The sequence below is a fragment of the Parambassis ranga genome, chromosome 22 (genome assembly GCF_900634625.1).
Source record: "Parambassis ranga chromosome 22, fParRan2.1, whole genome shotgun sequence".
NCBI lineage: Eukaryota > Metazoa > Chordata > Actinopteri > Ambassidae > Parambassis > Parambassis ranga.
This window is the reverse complement of record NC_041042.1, coordinates 11,668,077-11,691,363: the sequence shown is the minus strand read 5'-3', so window position 1 is coordinate 11,691,363 and position 23,287 is coordinate 11,668,077. Positions and strand designations below refer to the sequence as shown.

General features: G+C 40.4%; 1 protein-coding gene across 2 annotated transcripts in view; it reads right to left on the bottom strand.

The window, feature by feature from the left end:
• dph6 (diphthamine biosynthesis 6) overlaps nt 1–19,733 on the bottom strand; it is a 52,829-nt gene extending 33,096 nt beyond the window's left edge. For both annotated transcript variants that reach the window (XM_028396365.1, XM_028396366.1), the window contains exons 1-5: nt 19,592–19,733; nt 19,118–19,209; nt 17,705–17,889; nt 5,903–5,976; nt 4,855–4,973 (exon numbers count right to left, since the gene is read on the bottom strand). In XM_028396365.1, coding sequence (XP_028252166.1) covers nt 4,855–4,973; nt 5,903–5,976; nt 17,705–17,889; nt 19,118–19,209; nt 19,592–19,614 — 493 coding nt within the window. In that variant the 5' untranslated portion in view covers nt 19,615–19,733. The remainder of the gene's footprint in view (nt 1–4,854; nt 4,974–5,902; nt 5,977–17,704; nt 17,890–19,117; nt 19,210–19,591) is intronic.
• Nucleotides 19,734–23,287: the final 3,554 nt, after the last annotated feature.

Sequence of the window (23,287 nt, the reverse complement as noted above, 5' to 3'; positions counted from 1 at the left end):
AAATTAAGGAGGAATAAAGATTTTACCAGGAAACTACAAGATATTTAGACAATCAAGTTCGTTTTATGTTGAGGTGAGAACAATGGTAAAAAACTTATCTTGAAAAAGACACAAAGAATAAAAAAACACAGCAACCTTTGATTGTGCTTAAGAATTCACTTCAAGTTTTCACATAGAAATATAAAGAAAAACTGCACTTTTACCCTTCTGAAAGTCAGTGACAATTGTCCCCACAACATAATTTTGTCCTAATTATTTTTAACGATCGTGATCGGCCTTGGTACTTGTAAACCCAAAGCACTGAGTTACTTTTTTAATTGAATTTGCCTGTGATTTTAGTTACTGAGCCTAATGCCAAATTAAAAACCAGGAGATTCTAGATACTGTCTGAGCTGAGCGCAGTATCGCAGGCATCCGCGGGTTGTCTTAAGATCTGGCGTGCCAGCTGACAGCTCGGCTTTAATCCTTACCTTCAGAGAGAAAAGACAGAGAAAATTGGATTCATGATGTGTAACATTTTAGCCTTTAAATGGATGAAATAAGCATCTCCTCCCTAGTAGGTGAGCTGCATCAGCCTTTAAACAACGCTCTCAAAGACCCTCGGCAAAACAATAGCTGTGTTCGCTATCGCCTAATCTGTGCACGACAGACAGAGGGATACAGAAAAGAAAGAAAGAATGGGTGGGAAGTGGCACAGTACAAAGGATGATAAGATTAAGGTTATATGTGAAATTTGTCAGGCCCTTATCTGAAATTCAGTGTGAGCAGAATAATAGGCAGCATGAATTGTGTAGCAATCACATCAAGATGAAATCTTTTCAGTCCAACAAATCATAAACTGTGGAAACTCTAAAGTAAAATTAACCTGTAGAAATTCATCAATCCTTGTTCCACATAACTAAGGTCAAATACACTACAAAAATGTACAAAAGTAAAACCATAGCTTTTCGTTTTTCTATATTTATAGCTGCTAAAGGTAAATCCCCATGTAGTTACACCTTTTATAAAACCTGAAACTACATGACTTCACCTTTAAAATATTATATAGACATTTGTATACTGTCATGCTGTGGGACATTTAATAATGTTATAGTTCATTTTTATTAATAATAAAGAGGTTTGAAGTGGAGTGAAAACTAGGAAAAGAAAAGTTGTTCTGCTGATATATTAAAGGTTTATTGGAATTTATTTACAAATAATTGACAAATATTACATCATATGTATTTTTTTAAAGCTTCAATTGAGGACTGGCTGCCTTTCCTTGTTAATAGTAACTAATACCTTATATAGTACCTATATAATACCTTAATAGTTTGAAATCACATGTGTATTCCCTGCAGTGCATTAGTGCCTGGCTGAGAATGCCAATATAGCTGACATCAATTGATTGAACACTTGCAGAATGTTAGAGGACATCACACCTAATACCAGAGACAAATTACATTTTGTCCAAAGACTGATTGTATAAAAATATGTTCTGCTTTCTCAATATATGAAGCTCTATAGAATTTTGTTAACAAAAAAGTACAATATATTTCCTTCATATTTCGCAGACTTCCACACTGACAAGAATTCTCTTTAATGTCTTTGACAATTAACTCCCCCTCAAGTACAAAATTAAAATGAAATCACAATAAATGTAAATGTGTGATGATCAGTAGAAGCCAATATCTGACTAATTACTTTCTTCACAGCACAAATGCTATATGTTCATGTGAAGGGTAAAAAAGATCACGCAGAGATAAAAGCCTTCCCAGCAGACAGAGCCTGATTTCACACATGCCAATTATCTGTGGAGCTGAGGACCAATTAACTGCCTAACCTGTGCCCTCATACACACCTACACTAATCAATCAATTAACTAATTACATGAATATTTAATACTAGCTCTGGAAATTGCCAATTAGCACAGTAAGCTCAAAAAATATTGCAATATTAAGGATACAGTTTCCCAACAAAAATGAGCATTTTCCTTTGAGAGGAATGCATTTTCTGACACTCACATGCTTAAACTCAGGTAAGTGAACTTAGCTACATGCTACATGCAATTTGGCATCTTCAAAGACTAAAATCTTCTTTTCTGTCTTTTGTGGTTTTGCGCTGCCCTCAGCAGATAAATGAACACTTGAAGAGAATTCATTTAGGGGATCATCCTGCATTTGGACAGCTGTCTTTTCATTATGGAGATTAGTCACTAAAGGACACAACCACCCTTAAAAAAGAAAGACGGCAAGAAACAAAGAAAAAAGAAAAATGTTTCTTTCCCCATTCACCACTAATTTCTACCTGTCTTCTTGAGAAAGCAATGACAGAGAATTAATCTTGAATGACTTCCTATTATTAATAGTGCAACAACACCCATTTCATTCTACTGCGGAATATCATAAGCTGTTCTGCCTGTCATTTCAGATGCAGACTTAACCTTTGCCCTGTGAAAGTTGTTTTTTTTCTCCTCCTCCTCACAGGCTCTGCACAAGTAAATCCCTCCAAATCTCTTTCTCTTGCTCTCTCCCTCACACACACACACACACACACAAACACCAAAGGCCACCAGGTACGCCAATCTGTCACCCAATCCCCCCTAAACAGCACACCTCACTGCTCAGACCTGCTCCCACCAAAGCTGCAATTATATGAGTGCTGCCTAAAATGCCTTGGGCGCTTGCACCCCTATTCAGTTCTCTCCTTTCTAATTACCACTGCCTTGGGACAGGTGAGAAGTCAGGCCTGATAAGATCTTTTCTCTTTTTTACCTGTAGCCAAAACACACATGCACACATACTTCTACAAACACCTACAGTGGGAGGCCAAGATACACACTCAAAGGCACCTGAGGTGATTTTCCTTTCTAATTATAATCTTCCAAAAAATGTTGAGAATTTGCTTTTAGACAAAGTTTAGAGTAGAAAACTCTTCCTCGTTAATGGGGTTAGGGGGTGACGGAGGTCTTTAGGAGGAGGGTTTTTCTTCGCAAGTGTATTATTTCCAGCCTATCGTTGACAGAAAAGAAACAGTGGTGGTCGAATTTGTAAAGTGACTGAAACAAACGTGTTTACATAGCTTTATGCCATTGAGTTGACGTGTGAATAAGTGCATCATGATTGGGAATTGAGACCAAAAGAATGACAGGAGCTTGTTGCAGGTGGGGAAATTTGACTTGTAATATGTTATTTAAAACACCATACAATGGTCGATTTTAGCCTAAATCACGATCGTTTTCTAAATCTACCAAATCAACCAAGCAGTCGGCTAAAGATCCAGACATACCAAACTAACATCAAGAAACCAGTTGTGGTTTCCTAACGTTATCTGTGTCAGGGTCAAAAAGTTTCACTTGAACGCTTTGCAAAAGACAAAAACCATCAGCCAAGTAGCACGTCAGTTCTGATTCGGTGTGAAAGTTAATAACTCACCATAGCACCAGGCGGCAACAGTCTCATCACAGAAAGACTGAGGACTGTACAAATCATGAACAAATGTTGTGGGCCCAGACACCCACCTGGGGCCAACTTTCTGCTTGGCATATCATAACCCTAAACTTCATTAAGTGGGGGTGGCACAGAAAATAATCAAAAATAAGTGTTTGATCTTTTGACTGCTACGGGCAAACAGCCATATATGTCATTTTGTGAAACCCCTTTTATGAGTTTTCAGATGGGTTTTTAAGAATAATTGATACATTCATATTAAATATGGGCTTATCTGGCCTTAAATGTAATACAGTATAGTAAACAATAATTATAACATCATAGGAAAAACATGGATTCTGACATCATCTCTTTTCTGACGGGCATCTGACTCCCTGTATTATTTATGTCCCAAAAGTCCTTTATCAAAGCTATTAAAACTGAAAATTGTTTCCAGCAAATAAAGCATCAAAGATAAATGACTAGTGCATTCCATCGGAGGTTATTTGAGCCGTGTTGAAAGATATGCAGAATATCTTAAACGCGCCGCTCAGCTCTGCGGGTCATCAGTCAGCCATGGACCCCTTTTCGACCGATTGCTACCAAAGGTGACAACAAGCACTTAACAGCACGTAAACAGTGTCTACATGATGATCTATCGCCATGAGTAGTTTGAGAGTAAAAGGAACCATTTGTAGCCATAATTATCATTTATCACAGACACCGTCAAAGAGGATCCGGCTGCTCTGTCAAGTAGATACAGGTAGGGATCTTAACATCATGTACCCGAGAAAAGAAAAAGAAAACTTTTTCAAGTCTCGCCTGTTATTCAGTAATCTGATCTTCCTGTCCTCGGGCTCCAAAACAGGCAGCTAGAGAGCAGGTGACACCACATTAACCTCTTCTCTCAGTGCAGAAGCACGTTTAAAAACGTAAATGAGAGATACCAGATTTTAATCTTCGCTTCACGGACCATGTAGTCTGAGCTATGCATAAGCAGAGAATGCAGAGCTTCTCACACACAATGAGAGCATGCGTCGGTTATTGACAGGTTGCATTAATGTGCAGGGCAATCAGCTCTGATTTCTCAACTGCCAAACCTCTCAACACCCACCCTCCCAATACCACTGCGTACTACACTCACACCTCCTCCTGTGCTTCTTATCTTTTCATATTGTTCGCTGCTTCAATACCTTTGCCGCTGGCACAAGTCTCAACACCACAGCTAAGCCACAGATTAATGATTAGGGCATTACTCTGCTTGTCTGTCTTTGTCTCTGGTTACACCTCCCTTTTCCCGCTCCTATCTCTCATTTATCCAATTTCTGTCTTAAAGACTACTTAAACAACAACACAAGAGAAACTAAAAAGAAAGTCACTAGAGGTGTGGGGACATCAGGCGGCTTACCAGCTGGCTAAGGCACAAAACAGTGAGGTGCAAACTCACCAAAGGCGGCAACTTTGATGAGAATAGCATGTAGGTCAGATGATATCATCTCGGTGAGCAGGGACTCTTGGTCTCGGCGCCACAGGTAGGCCAAGGGCTGCAAACCAAGCCGCAAACATCTGGGGAACAGGTGAAAGGGATGCAGAGCGGTTAATATTGAATATTTGCCAACTTCGGAACAACTTCAAAGCCAACTTGGCTGGGCACCTTCTCTGTTTGTGGGAAGGCCGCCACCCTGAAAGCCCACAGCACATGCACCCACCTGCCACCGCAGACAGCGGCTTCATTCAAGGAGAAGATAAACACAAAAAACTCAATCTTAAGCTGTGGCTTGTCTGTCACATAAATTTATGTGAAACACACATATCCACAGCAGGTACCTGGAGCCAAACTGTCTGCACTGAAATGTCTGGTGCTCAGAAAATGCCTGAGATGTTTATGTGTATATGTGTCTCTAGTAATGGGGAAACGATAGTTGACTGACAGCAGGATTTGTTAATAATAGGAGAGCTTTTGTGCTGCACTGTGTCCAGTCTGTGAAAGTCTAGAAGACGAGAGAACAAAGAGAGAAAAGCAAGAAAAAAAAACAAGAACAAGACATATGGGTATGTGTGTCACACGGCAACCATCTCATCTTTCTGTGAATCAGGCTTGTTTTTCAACCCTAACAGGGAAGTGAATTTTTTTATATTAACAAACTGTCTTCCCTCTTCTTGTAATCCTTACTCCATAAAAACAGGACCACAACATAAAATCAAAGCTAGTCTAAATAACACAATATAAACAAAACACGGTCTGATGTGTGTGTGTGTGTGTGTGTGTGTGTGTGTATATATATATATATATATATATATATATATATCTGTTTAAACAAAACTCACTCAAATTTGGAACATGCAGTGAGGTAAAGACTACAGAGGATGTACTCTTTTTCCTTCAGTGGACCACAGAGTGTGCGTCATTTGAGTTCAGAGGCCTGAATGCAGTGTGTGTGTGTGTGTGTACTTCAGATACAAAGTGTTTTCTGGACAGTATGTGTTTGACTTACACATTTTCCACACGGACCCTCTGGTAATCAGAGAGAATGGCCCCAACAGATACTGCCTCAACACCCTCCTTTTCCTGTGGGGAGGAAAACAAGGAGGAAACTTAACTACAAAGATTTTTTGCCCTTTTTCCATTATACAGCATGCACAACATGCATTGTAACTGCAATATGATGTCACAGTCTCTCGGGGCCAAATACTTCTTTCTCAAGCTACAATGGTATCCCAAAGTGTAATATGAACAAAACCACACAAACACATGTAAACATACACACAAGGAGAATAAAGAAGACAAAGAAAGCAGATTCCTGACAGCTCATTCCTTTCATTGGACCGCAATCCTGTGGGGATGTTTACACTCGGTCCTATCAAGGCGTCTACAGTCCAGCCCATATCCTCTGGAGATTTGAGTACATGGCACTGTGACTGATCGTGTGTGTTTATGCGTACGTGCGTGCATGTCACTGCAGGCACCAGCCATGCCAAAAGGCAGTTGCTGGACCTTATCGGCACGAGATGAGTGTGTCTGGCCGTAGCTTCCATCCTCTACACACCCAGCTGGAAGATGGAACCGCAGTGACAACTTGAAGTATCAGCGGAACTTTGTGTTTGTGAGTGGCATGTATCTTTAATATTGCTGAGGGCTAATCTAATTGCTTTTCATATCATATTCATATTTCAGAAACATCGAGACGACTATGCACTCGAGAGACACTGACACAGCCTTGAGTTGCATTCAATCTTCTTACATGAAAACAGGCTTGATCCAGAGTGACATACACAAACACACGCGTGCATGCAAGCAAGCAAGCAAGAGCCGCATGCCAACGCACGTGCATGCTTAGACATTAATGCAGAGCCTCTGTACCCCTCCCCTGCTGACACACACCTGCAGATTCATTAGAACATTACATGGGCTGTAATTAGAATGAGAGGCAAGCGTAGAGGCAGTGGAGGGATGCACAAGTCTCCAGTAAATTACCTTGTAGCCATTATCAATTTCCCTGGCTACTGGTCCTTAAGATAACCCCCCCCCCTCATCCCCCCACCCCTCCTTCTCCCTGTGGTCCCTTCCTGCAATTTTTCTCTGCCTGATAAACATGCTGATTAAAGCGAACAGCGTGTAAACCTTTGATACTTTCCTAAATGAAATCCATGCCCTGCCTGGGGCCTGATGCTGAGCTGCAATGCACTGTGCCTCACACACGCAAGCACACACACGAAGCTTCGCATAGACATGCCAGCTAATCAGATAAAAGATGTGTTCTGTGTGTGCAGCTGAGGGCTTGTGTGTGTGTGGTGTTGGAGGTGGAGCAGAGTATGTGATGTATAAAACTGAAGCTAAACACTTAAATACACAGCTAGAATTTAACTCTTTGACCTAAAGTTAAACACCAAGAGATCTTAAGAGGGGATTCAGTATACTCCAGTTTTAATATCTCTCCAATGTGTCCAACACTGGAATGTACATTATGGTTAATTCCAATGCCCAGTGACAGTAATTAAGTCAGACTGATAACATTTCAGCCCAGCACAGAGCGAAGGGGGCTGGAGGCAGTGTCATGTAATTCTAGGTAAGCCTCAAGGCCAACACTCTATTCTAATACAATGATAACCTTTTCCCTAAATGCAACTGTCACTCCCTAAAGAGGCAAATTAGCAGGTAGAGAGCAGGATAAGGCCAGACAGAGAGAAAGAGGGAAAGATACATGAATGAGAGCGTTGAAGGAGTGTGCTACATCAACACCAATTTGGTCCTGTGGCTTTAAACTTGGCAGGACCTGACAGAATATCAGAGCATCAGAGCAACAACAAACAACAGCTTCATCTTGCATTTCTGTCTCTCTGTCTCCCTCTATCTCCTTTCTTTCAGGAGGCAGATCCCTGTAGGTACTTGGACCTGTGAAGTTCAACTCTGCCTCGACTAATTAAATGGCTTCTGTTTTTACTGGCTCTCGTCATTACATCACATCATACAGTCATATACGCAGGCATACTTGCACTAATGACAACACAAATTTCTCACACATCTGCTTGTTTTCAGTGGAGACCCTAGCTACTAGACCATTTGGCAGCAGCTTTGGGAAATGATTATTTTTGGATGTGGCTATGTTTTTGTCGCTATTATTGCTATCACCAGGAGACAGGCAGGAATGAGGGGGCAGCTAATGCTCTGGATGTGATTTTACAAATTCTGGCCATACTTTCTCATCCTATGTGGGAGAAGGTAAGATAAATTATTGTGATGAAGGGGTACAAGTACATATAAATCTAAATTGATGGATATTATGGGAATTGTTCTATGTGTATTCATGATGCTGTAAAAAATACAAACTTTGATTTTATAGTAGCTGAAGAATTTATCAAAATGGTTTATAGTGGAAATATTTGAAAAAGCGACTAGGTAGCTCATGAAGCACAGTGTAATAATAAATAATAATAAAATCTTTATGAGAGCTATTGGGCTAAACGATGTTTTGACTGCATTAGAGGTGGTATCTGGATAGCATAATGATAAATCAAGGGAGAGGTCATCAGGAGGCCTGTGACCCATAAACCACTTCTCTTTCTTCATGACTGTTGGCACAAGATGTGAAAAAATCGCACCCTCCCTGCCCTTATTCTATGCCACTTTTCCTTTTTCAACATTTAATGATCCTAGTTCATTAACAGAAGCCTCACCTGATCCAGGACCTCAGGCCCTGCATTAACTCATGCCCAGAGCAGGACTAATTCTGGCATTGTGCAACCCCCTTGCAGCTCCTTCAGAGGCAGACTAAACAAAGGCCTAGCCTGGCTTCCCCTATCCTATCCGGCAGGCAGAAAAGCTATTAATGAGGATCTATGGCCCAGAGCAATGGAAGTCCTTAGTCCCCCCAGCCATGTCCATCAGGGTACTTAGCCCCATGCAGTCATTAACTTCTGTTACTAATTGTCAAATTCATTAAACTAATCCTTCCCCCACATCCGGATGTCTCCTGTGGAAATGGATGGAGAGGGCTGAGTTATTAAGATGTCAGCTCTGTGGAAGATTAAGGCCAGCAGACATGCTCCACAAAGAAACGATACGGCCATTAAACTCTATATCAAGGTAGTATGCGTGATATACTTTGTAATTATATATACATTCATCTTGGTAAGGGAGTAAAACACTGCTTCAAATGTATTCACAGTCACAGACGTGCCTTCAGTCAAGATATGTAACTGCCTGAAAGACACATGTGCAGAAATCATAAAGCAAAAAAAAAAATGAACTTGAAAATGCAGCTGTTTTATCAGCTCCCAGCTTTAAAGATACTCACCCATGTCACATATTCAGTCAGGGTAATATTCAACAGTCAAAGCCATTAACAGCAACCAAGGCAATTAGAAAGCCATAAAATATTAAAAATTCAATATTCATATTAATATGGAATACATCAGAACCCTCATTAACTCTCTCTCAATGGCTGCCACAATGAGGTCTTAATTATACACCCTAACAATACAAAGCTCCATTTTGCAAAATGGTAGGTTTCTAAAATGCCTGCTTCAGTCTGTTCTGACAACTCCACGGATCTTAACTACAAGGCCAGAAATTTCCATTACAAAATCCTCTTTTTTATCAAGTCCAGAGTTGTTGACGTGCACACTCTATCACAGTGCCGCCTTCTTCTAGCGTGCTCGTCTGTGATAGAAAAGAGGTAGGGAAGGGGACAAGGTGGGGAAATTAATTAAAGTGGTTTGAATGACAGTTTGCTCAAGGGCACCGGGGTACCATCACATACTCTCCATTGCTGCATTCACTTCGTCACATCTACACAGCGCCTGACCCCTCGGCCTCCAATCCCCCCCCCTCCCCTTTTCTCTTCAACATTCTTTCTTCCCTCCACCTCTCCTCATCTTCATCCCTCTTTTCCTGGATCCATCAAGTAAGTGACTGGATGAGACACGGTTTTAATGTTCTGTGCATTAGATCAGCTCTGGGCCTGTTGTAATGGGATTGTTCTCCCCTGTTTGCCTACAAGGTGGGAACAAAGTGAGGGGGGTTGGACCTTGTTGTAGCACTTTAAGTAGATGTGGTACAGGGAATAGGGCCTGCTAGGGTCAAGCGATTGTGTTTAATGTAATACAGACATAGTCCTGGGGCGTGTTGGGTTGTCCTGACAGCTCAGACATGCCAAACTGACAGGAAGCTTAGTGTGAGCTTAGTAGGAGGAGACACTGCTTATTTGTTGTAAATCAGATTCCTCATTATTATTCCGTATAGACGGTTATACAACCAGGTGACTTGTGGAGCTGATAAAGAAAGGAGAGGTGTGCACTACGTCCAAGTTATAGTTTGGAACAATTCTAATGTTTTGGTTACAGAATAAGATTCTGTTTATACTGAGGCCAAAAAACACAAGCTGTGTCTGATCTATCAAAACAAAGAAACACATGGACACACAGGCTTAGAGAACGTCTTTGTAAAACAAACATCAGCCAAAATCTTGTTCTAAAAGGCTTTCAGAGACGTTCCCTTTGGTAAATTGGTGGGGCTGCGTGTTTGAAGTAGCTGTTGAAAGACGGGCTCTTCCTTTGTGCTTGTGGATGGGCTGGTGAGATGACTCACCACGTGTCAGTCCTCAACCATACAGAGTAGTGGAATAAAAAAAAAAAGTTTTCACAAAGCCAGCTGTTCATAAACCTAAACACCCCACCAGTTCTTCAGATGATACAGGTCAGAGTTGCAACAAGAAGGGGAGAAAGGAAACAGACAAGGGGATAGTTTTATCCTCCACCGAGGCCATGATGCAGGTGTGACCAGCCAACAGAGGATATGACACGAGGCATTGTCTCTTCAACACGATGACAGAAGGACGCTTATCAGCCAAGAGAAATGTGACGAGTGACGGGTCAGCGTGTACTGATTAAGGTCCAGAGAAGAATGAAAACGAAGCTGCAAATATCCACTGCTGCAGCTTTTTTTAATGGGTAAACCTGTATGTGTACAGTTTCCTAGCCTGAAGTTTACACACACACACACACACTTTAGTCTTGGGTAGTGATTCATTTACAATGACAGAGCTGTTTTCAGCAATAGAGCCTGAGCATAAATATGCCATGCCGCGCAGCTGGAAAATGTAGAAATTCATCAGGGTTAAAAAGAAGAGAGATTAACGTTTCACGAGTTTCCTCTCAGATATATATGGTTACGTAAACACAGGCCCAGCCAGTCGTCAGGCAGGGAGGGAGAGGGCCTTAGCCAAAGCAAGCACAAAGCCCTGGTTTCAGCAAGCCAAGGACAAGGAGGCTTTCCATATCTACATGCATGGAAAACTAAATGTAGGGAAGAGGCAGACAGACATAAGATTGTTCATCAATGTCCATGAATACCTGCAAATCAACCAAACAACTTTATTTATTACTGTGTTTTAAAATGCAATTTAAAATGTTTTTTTTTCTACATTAAACATACTGTCACTGTATGGTTCTACTTTCACTTTATCAAACATTTAGTTATTTTTCAGATGAAAAGAAATTCTTTAACTTCCTCCAAACATTCAAGGTCTCACTGCTCACCATTAAAAGGATAAGATGTTCTAACAAATAAGCATCAGCAACAGTTTTCTGTGGGCCATAAAACAAAGTCATAATCCCAGCTCTGTCATAGCAACATTCCCACTTGGCTGAAGTAAGAGTGTTTGAGCGTCAGAGACAGGAAGTTGCTTCCAGAAAGCGAGAGGGACAGAATCAAAGAGCAAGTCTCATGCCACAGAGAGGTAAACTATGTCAGTTGCTTTTTATGGTCCAGAACAAGCACCTAGTCCACAGGGTGTATGAACAACGTACATGTACTGATGTCCATGTATATATACACACAGTCATGCAGAGGCTTATGAACACACAAACACACACACACACTCCAAAATGTAAATGTTTTTCTGGTGAGGTCAGGTTCCAGGCTCTTGGCATCTTGGCTCTCCTGTCCTCCATCCTCTAAAGCTCCAACAGACATCATGGACTTCCACCCCCCCCCCCCCCCCCCCTTCATTCCCCAGAGAGAGACTAGAGGAAAATATAGCCGTGATGCTGGTTTAACCCACTCTCCAGACTCCAGACAGTGTTTTTCTACGGCTGGTTATGACTTTAGCTGCGGGAGGTGATGGGGCCTGCCACAAATATTTCTTGAGGGGAATGGTTCACAAAACAAAACATAAAAGCCCTCTTAATTTTTGAGCAGATGAATGGCAGGGAGTTGAAAGACTTAACACCATTCCTCTGCTGTCTCTTCATGGCAGACAGTATTGGGCCTGACTAGCTAGCTGTTGTACACTGGTGAGCTTAAAATATTTTATTATAAGTCCAATCTCCTCAATTACTTGTGTTTTTCTTTCACAGATGGATTATCTTTCCCATTTTTTGTTGGCTGGAGAGTAAAAATAACTTTTTTGAGCAACATATTAGCTGTGATACGAATCTAACCTTACATTTTCAGACATAGCTGAAAAGTGACTTTTTAAAAGAAAGAAGAAAGCATATGAGAGGTAGTAATAGATCTCTGAGGATCAAGAGTAGCAGCTGGTTTGAAATAGACATCCAAAGGCATTTTGAGGACGACATGACAAAGTATGCAAACTGACAAAAAGGAGAAAACATTTAATTTCTTTAGCCAGAAATAGAAAATAACCACATATTTCCCTTAATATAAACAATCAGGCAAAAGAGAAAATTTATAACAAAATACTTTCCCTAAGAGAACATATTGGCCAATAGCTGAAATGCAAATAACCTCTTGAAACGTCAACAATTCTTCCAGCATCAAAACAAAACCTGGAAAAAAAAGACCATTACACACACGTTCTTCATTGGAACAATGTTCAACCAAGCAGTATAGTGGTTCATGCCCTTGGCAAGGCAAGATAAGGCTATCAGCTTCCATCATCACTAAACAAGATTGAGCAAAGTACATTAAGCAGAAAAATACAAACAAATTACAAAGGCTTGAGGCTCGACTTTTTATCTAATGTTTGTGGGGACTGGTAGCGTCAGTTGGTGGGAAATGGGCCTGCATCTAATAGATCCTGTCCCACCACTTCCACACGGCCAGCGAACAATACACAGTGCCATTATCTCAGCGCTAATGCTATCCTTCCTCATGTGCAAAACAAGCCTGCAATCTCAACCCCACTGCCACTGTGTCAACCAACATAATACAAGCATCTCAGACCAAAGGAAAAGATAACAATGGGTATCACAGAGAGGCAGCACAGAGACAGCTGTTTGAAGAATCTATACTTGCTCGCGCTGTAATATATCCTTAAGTAAGACACTCTAAACTTTGTTGAAATGTAATAACGCAAACTTTCCACAGAGTGATTATCCGAGGACCCTTGACTGCTTGTAAGCTACTACCAATAACACCATTTAGAGGTCTCTCTGCACCACAAACCAGCAACAACAAGCTTGCATTAGCTTTGTTATTGATCTGATCTCCTAAACCCTCGCTGTGACCCCAGAGGTCATGATTTATGTATTAAGCAGCTTTTTAAAGAAATCCATTTTCCTGCTGAGCCCCCGATGTACGTCTAATGCGGCACCATGCCGGTAATCAGAGAAGGGCTGCGTGTTTGATTTTGACCCCCCCTTTCATTGTTCACACCCCTCCCCAGCATCTTGTCTCGCAACACCTCAGCTGCCTAATCAATACTACAGAGCTCTTGGTTCAACTAGAGATTCCTCCGTCAGCCAGCCAGCCAGCCCTCATCCTCCTCCTTCTTCTCCTCTCTGCACCTTTCTCCTCTCCCTCGGTCCTTCTCCCTTCTTTCCTCGCAGCAGGATACACTTCCATCAGGGTACTCGCAACAAGGCAATGCCAGGCTTCTGAAGGGTCCGGATGAAAGTGCGACGACAATACAATAGAAACAAAGATGCCAGTAGAAGAAAGAAAGGAGGAGTGAGGGAGAGGGAAGAATGAAAAAGAATGTTTGGACTTGTGGACAGACTGCCTCCGTGATCTCAGAGGGCCCCACTGTTGTCTGCTGATGTCAATAATGGAGCGGTGGTAGTGGCTGAGAATGAGGGGGAGTGTGTATGTAATAAAGGTCAGTAAAAATGGGGAATGTGGGAAGAGTGTGTGCAGGTTTAAGAGAAGGATTATCTCACTAAACACAAGATGTTTTAACACACACCAATAGGAGGGAATGCGTAAATCTACCAAGGTCAAAGGTCTCAGTGCGCCTCTCCAAGACTTTCCACATAAGGGGAAAAGAAAGACAGCAGGGAAGTTACATGTTAAGTGAGCCGTGATTTTAGTTATTCAAAAATAAGAGAACTTTCCCAAAAACAAAATCCCAGCATTTTTGAAAAGTCAAAGGTATTACGGGGTGGTAAATTAGATTTGAAAGTAACATTTCCATCGTTCTCAAAGCTGGGTCTCAATATGACAGAGATGTTACAGCGCTGCTAATTAGAGCTGGCAGAATAGAACATGTGCATAGATATCATCTATTGTTCCTCATCACTCTAATGAGCTTAAATGTCTTTGTCTTTATTCATCAGCTCAAAGGTTGTAGCGTTGCTGCAATAGTCATTTTATTTTTAAATCTATTACTACATCGAAATATTAAAGCTACGACTGCATCTTTCCAAATGTCACTCCCACATAGGTTGTGCTACTTTAACAGGCATCTTTGTGTTGTAAAATGTGTTTCATAATGATGGAATTAACTACCAATAATTCCTAAGATTTACTTATGTGCAACATGAATTACTTATAGTAGAGAAAAAAGGAGTGCATAGGATGAGAGCAATGAGAGAACCTCTGTCTACCCTAGAGTGTTGAAAACTCAGGGGGGGGAAGAGTGGCAGAGGTGTGTAAGGAGAACAGAGATAGACCTGTTATCATGTAACAGAGGCCCGATTTGACCTGACCTTGAACACATGAGTGTGCGCGTATACACACACACACACACACATGCAGGGTCACGGGGCATAAAAAGCCACTGTGTCAGGTCACAGAGCACAGAGAGAAGGATAAAGGACTTGAGGGATGTGATATGACTAATATGAGGGTTTTGCAGGCCTTCGGGGGGACTGGCATTACAGCCAGGGGCGACTGACACTGTTGATCTGTATCACACATCAGAGCAGATCACAACAGAGGAGAGCAGACCAACCACACAGTCAAGTATGGACACACAACCCACAACATCCCAAATTCCTAACATCTATACAAACAAGGGCACATATTCATGAAGAAATGAGGAAGAAGAAACAAAGTATAAAAAATAAGGATAAAAATAAATAGCTTTTACAGTTATAATCATATTCTATTTTGCTCTGAAGCCTAGCATAGGATGTCATCTCTTCTTTATGAGAATATAGCCTAAAAGTGCCCAAACAAAACTATAATTTCTCCCCTCCTTCAAAGAGCAAGTTCAAAGATCAGCACCTAGCAGGATGGGACAGGGTGCGCTCTATCAGGTTACACACTTCAAAGAGACACTGCCATACTCAGCCAGCGATGAGAGCAAAGGGGCCAAGGATAGGGCCACATTGTCATTCTGCCATTATCAGCACTGCCGGGAATAGATAGCTCATTTTTTTCTGTCATAATTAGGCTTTTTTCCTTCTATCAACAATGGTTCTGAATAATATGATCTCCCTTTGAGTCCCTTGAATGGCTCCAAACATTCTCGGAGGCCAAAAGTGTAGAGAGTATGTCTCGTTTGTCCACTAATGGGAATGATCCATAGATGGCACTGTTGGCTCATGCTACAAGACAGCTGCAAACACTGCACAAGGAAAAGGAGGAGGGAAGAATTTCCACTTTAAACTCATCAACTTTGGATCTGAGAAAAAAAATCTTTCATCTATGCTCAAGTGTCATTTGCCAAATATAATCTTGTAACTTCTAATTAATTGAAACTGCTAGAAAGAATCTTTCAAAATATCACACTTTCCAAACAGAACACATTTTTATGCTAAAACTGTTCTTTCCCAGCAATGGTAATTTAACAGCTCATTATCAAAAGACGTGTTTTTTTCTCCCCTCTTTTCCCACCTCTATCATTTTCTTCACTAATCAACAGCAGTATAAACTTTACAGTGTTTACTTTGGAAATAAAGTGATAAGCCTTGAACTTGATTGAGGCTTTTGAAAGTAAATATGTGATGGTGTGACAGAATGTATCTAAATTCACAAGTCCCCGACCTTACATAATGTGGAACAAGTGGTACAAGTTAGTCAATCTATTGGTTAGTGAAAATGTCAAAAAAGATACTTCAAAAAGGAGCTGCTTAAAATGTGAGAGGAAATGTTGTATTCTTATGGTTGCCATCACTCACTAAGCTAAAGGGGAAGCCTGTTGTTTATGGTACAGGTCTGTTGATGATGGGGAAAGGGGTAAATGGGGAGATGACTGGAAGTCTGTTGGGCTGTGAGTGCCCCATGGGACCCCAACTGCCCTGATCTATGGCCTGCCTGACTGGTGAGGTCAGGCCAGAGAAGCCCTGGAAATGGGAAAATTAGCAGCCCTTTGCAATTAGAGCCCTGGCCACAGGCAGAGATGGTATATTGCATCACATAACACAGCAATGTCCACTATAATATGAATACTCCAAGGAGGCCAAAAAACAGTGTCTGGACTGTGCAAGTGTGTTAACACAAAATCAAGAGCTTTTTCATGTTGCTGCATGTGTAAAGCCGGCGACTTAAACAGAAGATGGCAAAGAGAGTCAGGCAGAGGGCGCGAAATGCCCTGAGGCAGGCTGACTGGCCCTAGCCACAGAAGTGGTGTGTGGACATGCAGGGGCCCTGGAGCAGTCCTATGCTTCAGATGAACATGTCTCCACACAGACTAACAGTAAAAACCATGAATACCCCCACCCCAGCCCACCCCACCTCTCTCATTTGTACCACATCAAGCAAGCTCCCAACTCAACAACAAAATCCTATTCACCATCCCATAAGAAGTGCTAAAATGTTGATGCTGCCAGCTAAGAGTTTATGTGGGGCTGCAAGGGGGAGGGGGGTTCCCACACCCTGTTTGTGCTGACAGCAGGAAGAGCTTTTGCTGCTGTTAAAGTGTGTGTCCAGGTAGCTTCCTCATGGCTGCAGGCGGTCAGGTAGGCAGGCAGTGCCAGCAGTGTATTGAACACACACGCATTTATCTCAGACCTGTCAGTCAGGCACCCTGTACCACACTGGACCACCGAGGTCTCATACATAATTTGGCATCAAATGAATATTTTCTCAGCGTCCTGGCAAAAGTGGTATTTGATGAAATATTAATTCGGTGATTAATTTTTGCATCTGATCTTCTGTCAAGTGAGATAAAAAAAGAATGGAATTTTTCCTGTGAAGCCATTGTTCAAGGGCACCTCTCTCCAACTTTGCACATAAAACTTTGATTAAATAATACAACAGGCACACCATTTTTCCAGAGTAGGATAAAAAGAAAAGTTACTCCACTTTGTGAGTAAAATTAAAACATACAAAATGAGACAGGCTAAAAGCACTAATATGACTTTTAAATATCCCGAGCGGCATGCCTGCACAGTGCAAAAGGCCATTAAGAAGTGTTAGTGTACAGCTGGTCATCTTAAGCTTGACAAGTAGGTCTGTATACATAGAGCATGATTTAAGGAACCTAAGCCATTTGGGAATGTTTGTCAGTACATATTTTTGTTGTATAGCTCCACATACACGTAATAAAATATTTTCATATATCATAGAATACATAGATTGAAAGCCAAATGTCAGACAGCATCTCTGATCTCTGACAAACAAAAAAACAATAACAACAATAATACCACAATCCTTTTAATGTGAGCCCTACTTTGACAAGGTGCAGCAGCTGATACAGGTCCTCCACCTCATCCCCCTCTGTCTCACTGTAGTTCCTGCTGGTGTCCAGGCTTGAACCCTGGATGGTGCGTCTGTATAGAGGCAACTCCATGGCATCAGCGTACAGCTCTATAGCCTGGTGGCCCACAGTCTGGTACATGTAGCTGTCCAACTCATCTGTGGCAAAAAGGTCAACTTTTTAGAGGCTTACAACAATCCATTAGTTCGGTGTCTGATAAAAGAAAATGAGTTCTCTGAAATGCACAGGGATTGTATGTTCTTCCGTTTCATGTGAAATTATTATAATAATATCCGACACGAAACATAGAACAAAAAAACTTTATATTGAAGGAAAATATCTGAAATGGCAGTTCTTAAACTTGAAAAGTAAAGAGTTATATTTGGAATTACATTTGTGGTTTAACAATCAGTTCAATTGTTTCATGTGATTTATGTGAAGATTTTCTGCAGTGCTGAAAAAATCTAACGTTGTGACAGAAAGAACAACGTTTGCTCCTTCCTCATTAACACCACTTGACAGGCCCTAAAACTGTAACTGCTCCACTGGAGCTCCTCCATGGCCAGTATAATCCTGAGCCACTGGTTGATGGTTGTACTGCACAGTCAGCTTCCAGGTGTGACTGTGTTTTACTGCATTAGCATGAACTAGGGATCTACACACAATTCAGTGTAATTATTGTAATTTCAATAATGAATTCTGAGCAAGGCTGTTTTTCCTATCTCCTCCATTCTGTTGTCTATGTTTCTGCCTGTCCAAAAAAAATGTTATAAAAAAACAACCAGACCAAGTGTTAAAAGAGCAGAGTGGCTCTTCATTCAGGGGGTATCATTTTAAAAGACATCCAGGACAGTATCTAAAGTTTTTCTGAGCATTTAAATGCTTGTCAATCAAGATGAGGCAAATACACAGATTCAAATTTCCGATGATTTTTATACACTGCACTACATAAAACTAAAAGTGAATGTATTGGAGAGATAAATCCAAAATCAACATACTAACCTTCCTCCTCACATGTTTACATTTGTGAAATTGTTACAATTAAGTTATCAATTATTGCGTTACACACACACACACAATCATATGGGTGCATCTCAAGTGTGAAACAAGCCAAGGCATAGCTGGGAAAAAAATATAATTTGTCATTTTAAACATCCAGACAAATGTGAGTCATAAAAACGTTTTATGTTCATTATTTGCTGCACATATCAGTGTTTAAACTCAGCAGAAGTATCCTGTCTGCGTTTGCATACTAATTCAGTCTACATGTAAAGTTTTGCTGTAATTTGTTTATGCACAGTTCTTAGATTGCTAGTCTGCAGAAGTGCAGCTGGCTGCCCCATATAGGACAACTAGCCCCTGTAGATCACCCCTCATTCCCCTCACCTGTGTGAGCAGGGCGCAGGTTGGCCAGAGCAACAATCCGGTGCCCAGCAGCGACACACTGCATCATGTTGTAGCAGCTGTCTTTGCCCCCACTGGAACATAAAATGAGCAATAGGCACAGAGGTAAAACCGTGTTTGAGTCATTAAGATGCAGACATATACATTAGGATCGGTGTACAGTTAGTCATCTGGGGATGTGGTGCGGTGGAATTACTATTCAGTGATGGAAAACATGTCTGTAGCTGTAGCAGTGGCTGATGAAGGGCTATTCTAGGAGTCTTTATCCTCAGTAACTACAGTAAGTTAGCTTCATTATGCTACTCTTGTATCCGTTTTCAACATACATATACTCGATAACTGGTCCTTCTGTAAATGGCATATTCTAGCTTTAAACATAGGCAGAACAACAGATCTACTAGCACAAAATATCCGTGACAGAACTGTGGGATGGCTGAAGTAAAGAGGTGCGGTTACCTTATTAACGCAACCACTTTCATCTTCTTATATTTTGTTTAAGACTCCAACGACACCCTAAGAAGCAACTATAACGGTGCAGAATGTAATAAGTGCGTTTAGCGACCGGCGAGTGTACACAACAACATGTGGAAGCCAAGCTTCCGGGTTGTCGAAGGACCTTGTTTATATTTCAGGGTGTCCTGTATGATGCCTGACAGAAAATCACTTCTGCAACACTTTTACTGCACTCACACCTTAGTTTGCTTCAAACTACTCTGTACAAACAATGTAAAAAAATAAATATAGAATTAGTAGTAGAGTAACAGTATTTTTCAACAACTAAAGTGAAAAACTAAAGTGAACATGGACTCTTTATGATAGGTGCTCTATAATGCTCTATTAAAAAAGAAAGAAACTATGACAGCAATTGATATTTTAATAAATAATAATACAATTTATTCATCATTAAATAATAATGATGAGTTAACTATTAACATGTTCTAATGATAATGCAAATCTAAATATGAAACAAATAAACACAAAAATGCTTACACCACAACACATATCAATAACAATTCAGGCAGGACCAGTGTTGTCTGTCCCTGTATATGTGTTTAAAAAATACATTAATTTAGTATGAGAAAAAAAATAATATTTCTCATGCAAAATTTGTTTAAATCATTTTATGAGAGCAACAATTTAGTCTTGCTTACAGATTTCAGGTGTTAGTTACTGTAAATAAAATGCCACATTTGACACATGAAACAAAATATGTTTCCACAATTTCATATTTAACCAGATTTTAGGTAACTCTGGAAATGTATTAACACTACCGCAGGTGTATGTTGTACTGTAACGTAATCTAAATGGATAGGCATTGCAACTCTATTGACACAGATCCTTTGCCTCTTATGTCTCAAGAGAGGACCAAAAGTCCATGCACTGGTATTCACACACAGGCTGTGCTTTTCCTCTGAGGGAGCCCTATTTTGCTCAGAGGAAAGCCTTTGATGCTCCCTTTGCTCTCTGTTGTTGTGCCAGAGCAGAATAATTGCACTGCTTTTGTGTGCTTCCCTCACCTTCTACCCCTAAGCAGGCCAAAGGCAACTGATTCTGTCTGAGTGTACAAAATTGAGTGAGACGTCTCTTCATCCCATTGCTTTTAACTAGGTTCCCTTTTTGTTTTTTGTTTTGTTTCATTCATCCTGAATATACAGAATGGCAAAATCCACAACCTGCGTTGATGAGCATCATTTGTGTGGTGATGCACACAGAATGAATACAGAGATTTCAGAGTGTGATATGCACTGGATTTAGTAGGCTACATTTTTATTAGATAGGTATTTATTGACCTTTGTTTAACTGTTCTCTTATTTATTAATTAAGTTTCTCCTACGGTATTTAATATAGTTATAGTAAAAATTGCAAGTTCCGTAAGGGAGCTACAGTATAACTGGTCAGGTATGCAGTCGTCTTTAGTCTCTGGGTGAAGCAATACATGTGCTATGACAAGAAACAACCACAAATAAATTTGCGATTTCACAATGTTGGGAATTTCATTCGACAGGATGAGTGATATAGTTTTCAAAATGCTCCTCTGACATGTTTGTATGAAAAATGGCCTTGTCCAGGGAGTGAGCAGGACACATCCCCCCTGGGTCTGCTTGTCCTTCAGTTTTGTAAACTCATTAATATATCACCCATGTTTTCCAATTTTGTAGGATACATTTTATATCACACTTTTTCTGCCTCTGGTAATTTCCATTAAAGCCCCAAGCCCATAGAATATAACTAATGCAAATTTTTTGTCACTTATCACTTTTAATTTATGTTGTTTATTACCTCAGACAAATAAAGAAGTGTGTTGTTCAAGTTTTATTTGTGGCAGCATTTTGCTGACGTAAAAGAGCGTTTTATGTCCGTATTGTTGCTGTGATGGGGATAAAAAGTGGTGATGGATAGCCCAACTGAGACACAGCCAATGGACGCGAATATGAGACGCATAAATATGAAAGCAAGGCATCAGGAATCAAATGACACCCTTGGCCTTTTCTTAAAGGAGCATGTGCATATGACAGGTGATTTACACAGACACACAAACTAATTTTTGTCGCACAAGGACACAAAAACTTTGGCTGTAATGAGAAACTAAGGCCTCAAATCACAAGACAATAAATTGAGTGTCAGAGCAGGCCAGCCAAGGTTGCAGGCAGAGTGGCCAGAATACAAACACACGTACACACTTGTAGTCCCTTTAGCAAAATGACAAAGCAAGTACATAGATATTGCTGTATAGTGCATCATGTGTCCTGCTTCTTAATACATATTAAACTTTATAATAATACAAATAAAGACGTTCAGAGCGACACCATTTACTGACCCTCTCCTGAGAAAGGCACTACATTTAAATGTAAAAATAAACAAACAAATTCTCTTTCACTAAAACATCTGCAGAAGAATATCACCATGTCTCAAAGTTAATCTCATTCAACAAAACATCAGTGCCTGAGACGGAAATCTCTGTTGCATCTCAAGCTGATGTACAATTGTGATCCTGACTTTATGCAGAGAGCAAATTGGATTTGAATGTTACAGTAATTTAGAGTTAAGTTTCAACTAAGCCACAAACATGAAGCAGGGGACACAGAAAATGTAGTGCCAAATTAATTCCTTTCCCTGGAACATCTGGTAGGCCAGTTTGCAGACATTTTTTTCCTCAGCCTTAAAATGTGAATCAACAACAACCCAAATGTCAGAAGCTCATGTGAAAAAAAAATCCTTCTGCACAGTGGTACGGGGGAGCAAAACAGAAAACTTAGAAAATGCTAATTTTGGGTGAAGTTTAATGAAAGCTGATGACAGCCAAATGTTGTTTTAGAGTAGTGATAAATTTAGTCTCACGTGAGCAATGTTTGAAAGCAGTTCTGTGTATTCTTAACTCTACACCAGTCTGGTGTTGCCTCCATCAGGGGCTCATTTTCCAAAGAACTATCAACATAATGATACCTCTTTAGGGCCTAACCACATCCAAATCAGTTAGTAAACAACCCAAACGGGGATCTGTACACATTTTTACAGACAATTAACTGTTATCACGAGGGGCCCAAATGGATTAGTAGGCTCATTAATGTCTGAGGCTAATCGGTCCTTGATTGGAAATGTGAGAGAACGTGAAATAAAGTCGTGGTTTGATCCAAATTGTGTTTGATCATGACATCGTCCTTAACAACAGCCCCTGACTGCAATCAGTAATTGACTTTTTTTTTCTTCTCCAAATCCCAGAATGAAAATCTGGCTTTTACCCCTTGTTCCATTTGGCTTCTAAACTACATAAACCATTACAATGCATGAAAAATGTTTTGCCTCATGAGCTGCTGCTCTTTGATGAGAGCACTGAGATCCTTTTGCTGATTACTATTATTTGGTCTTCAAGATAATAAATAGAAAAATCTTTTGCATTGTTGTTTTAAAGTACCACTGAATGAGGGCTGCTGTTATTTGTCTCATAGTTTGATCCAACTAAAATACATTTGGTAATCTAGACATTTAAGGTTGTAACGTTTTTTCCTTTTTTTGATGATAAATGTAAAGAAATCATTTTAAATAATAATTAAAAAAAAGAATAAAACATAATTGTACCTGTCTTTGTGCCTGGCTTTGTTGGCAACTGTAACCCATCAGTTTTTATCTGATAACATACTGATAACAGGGTGA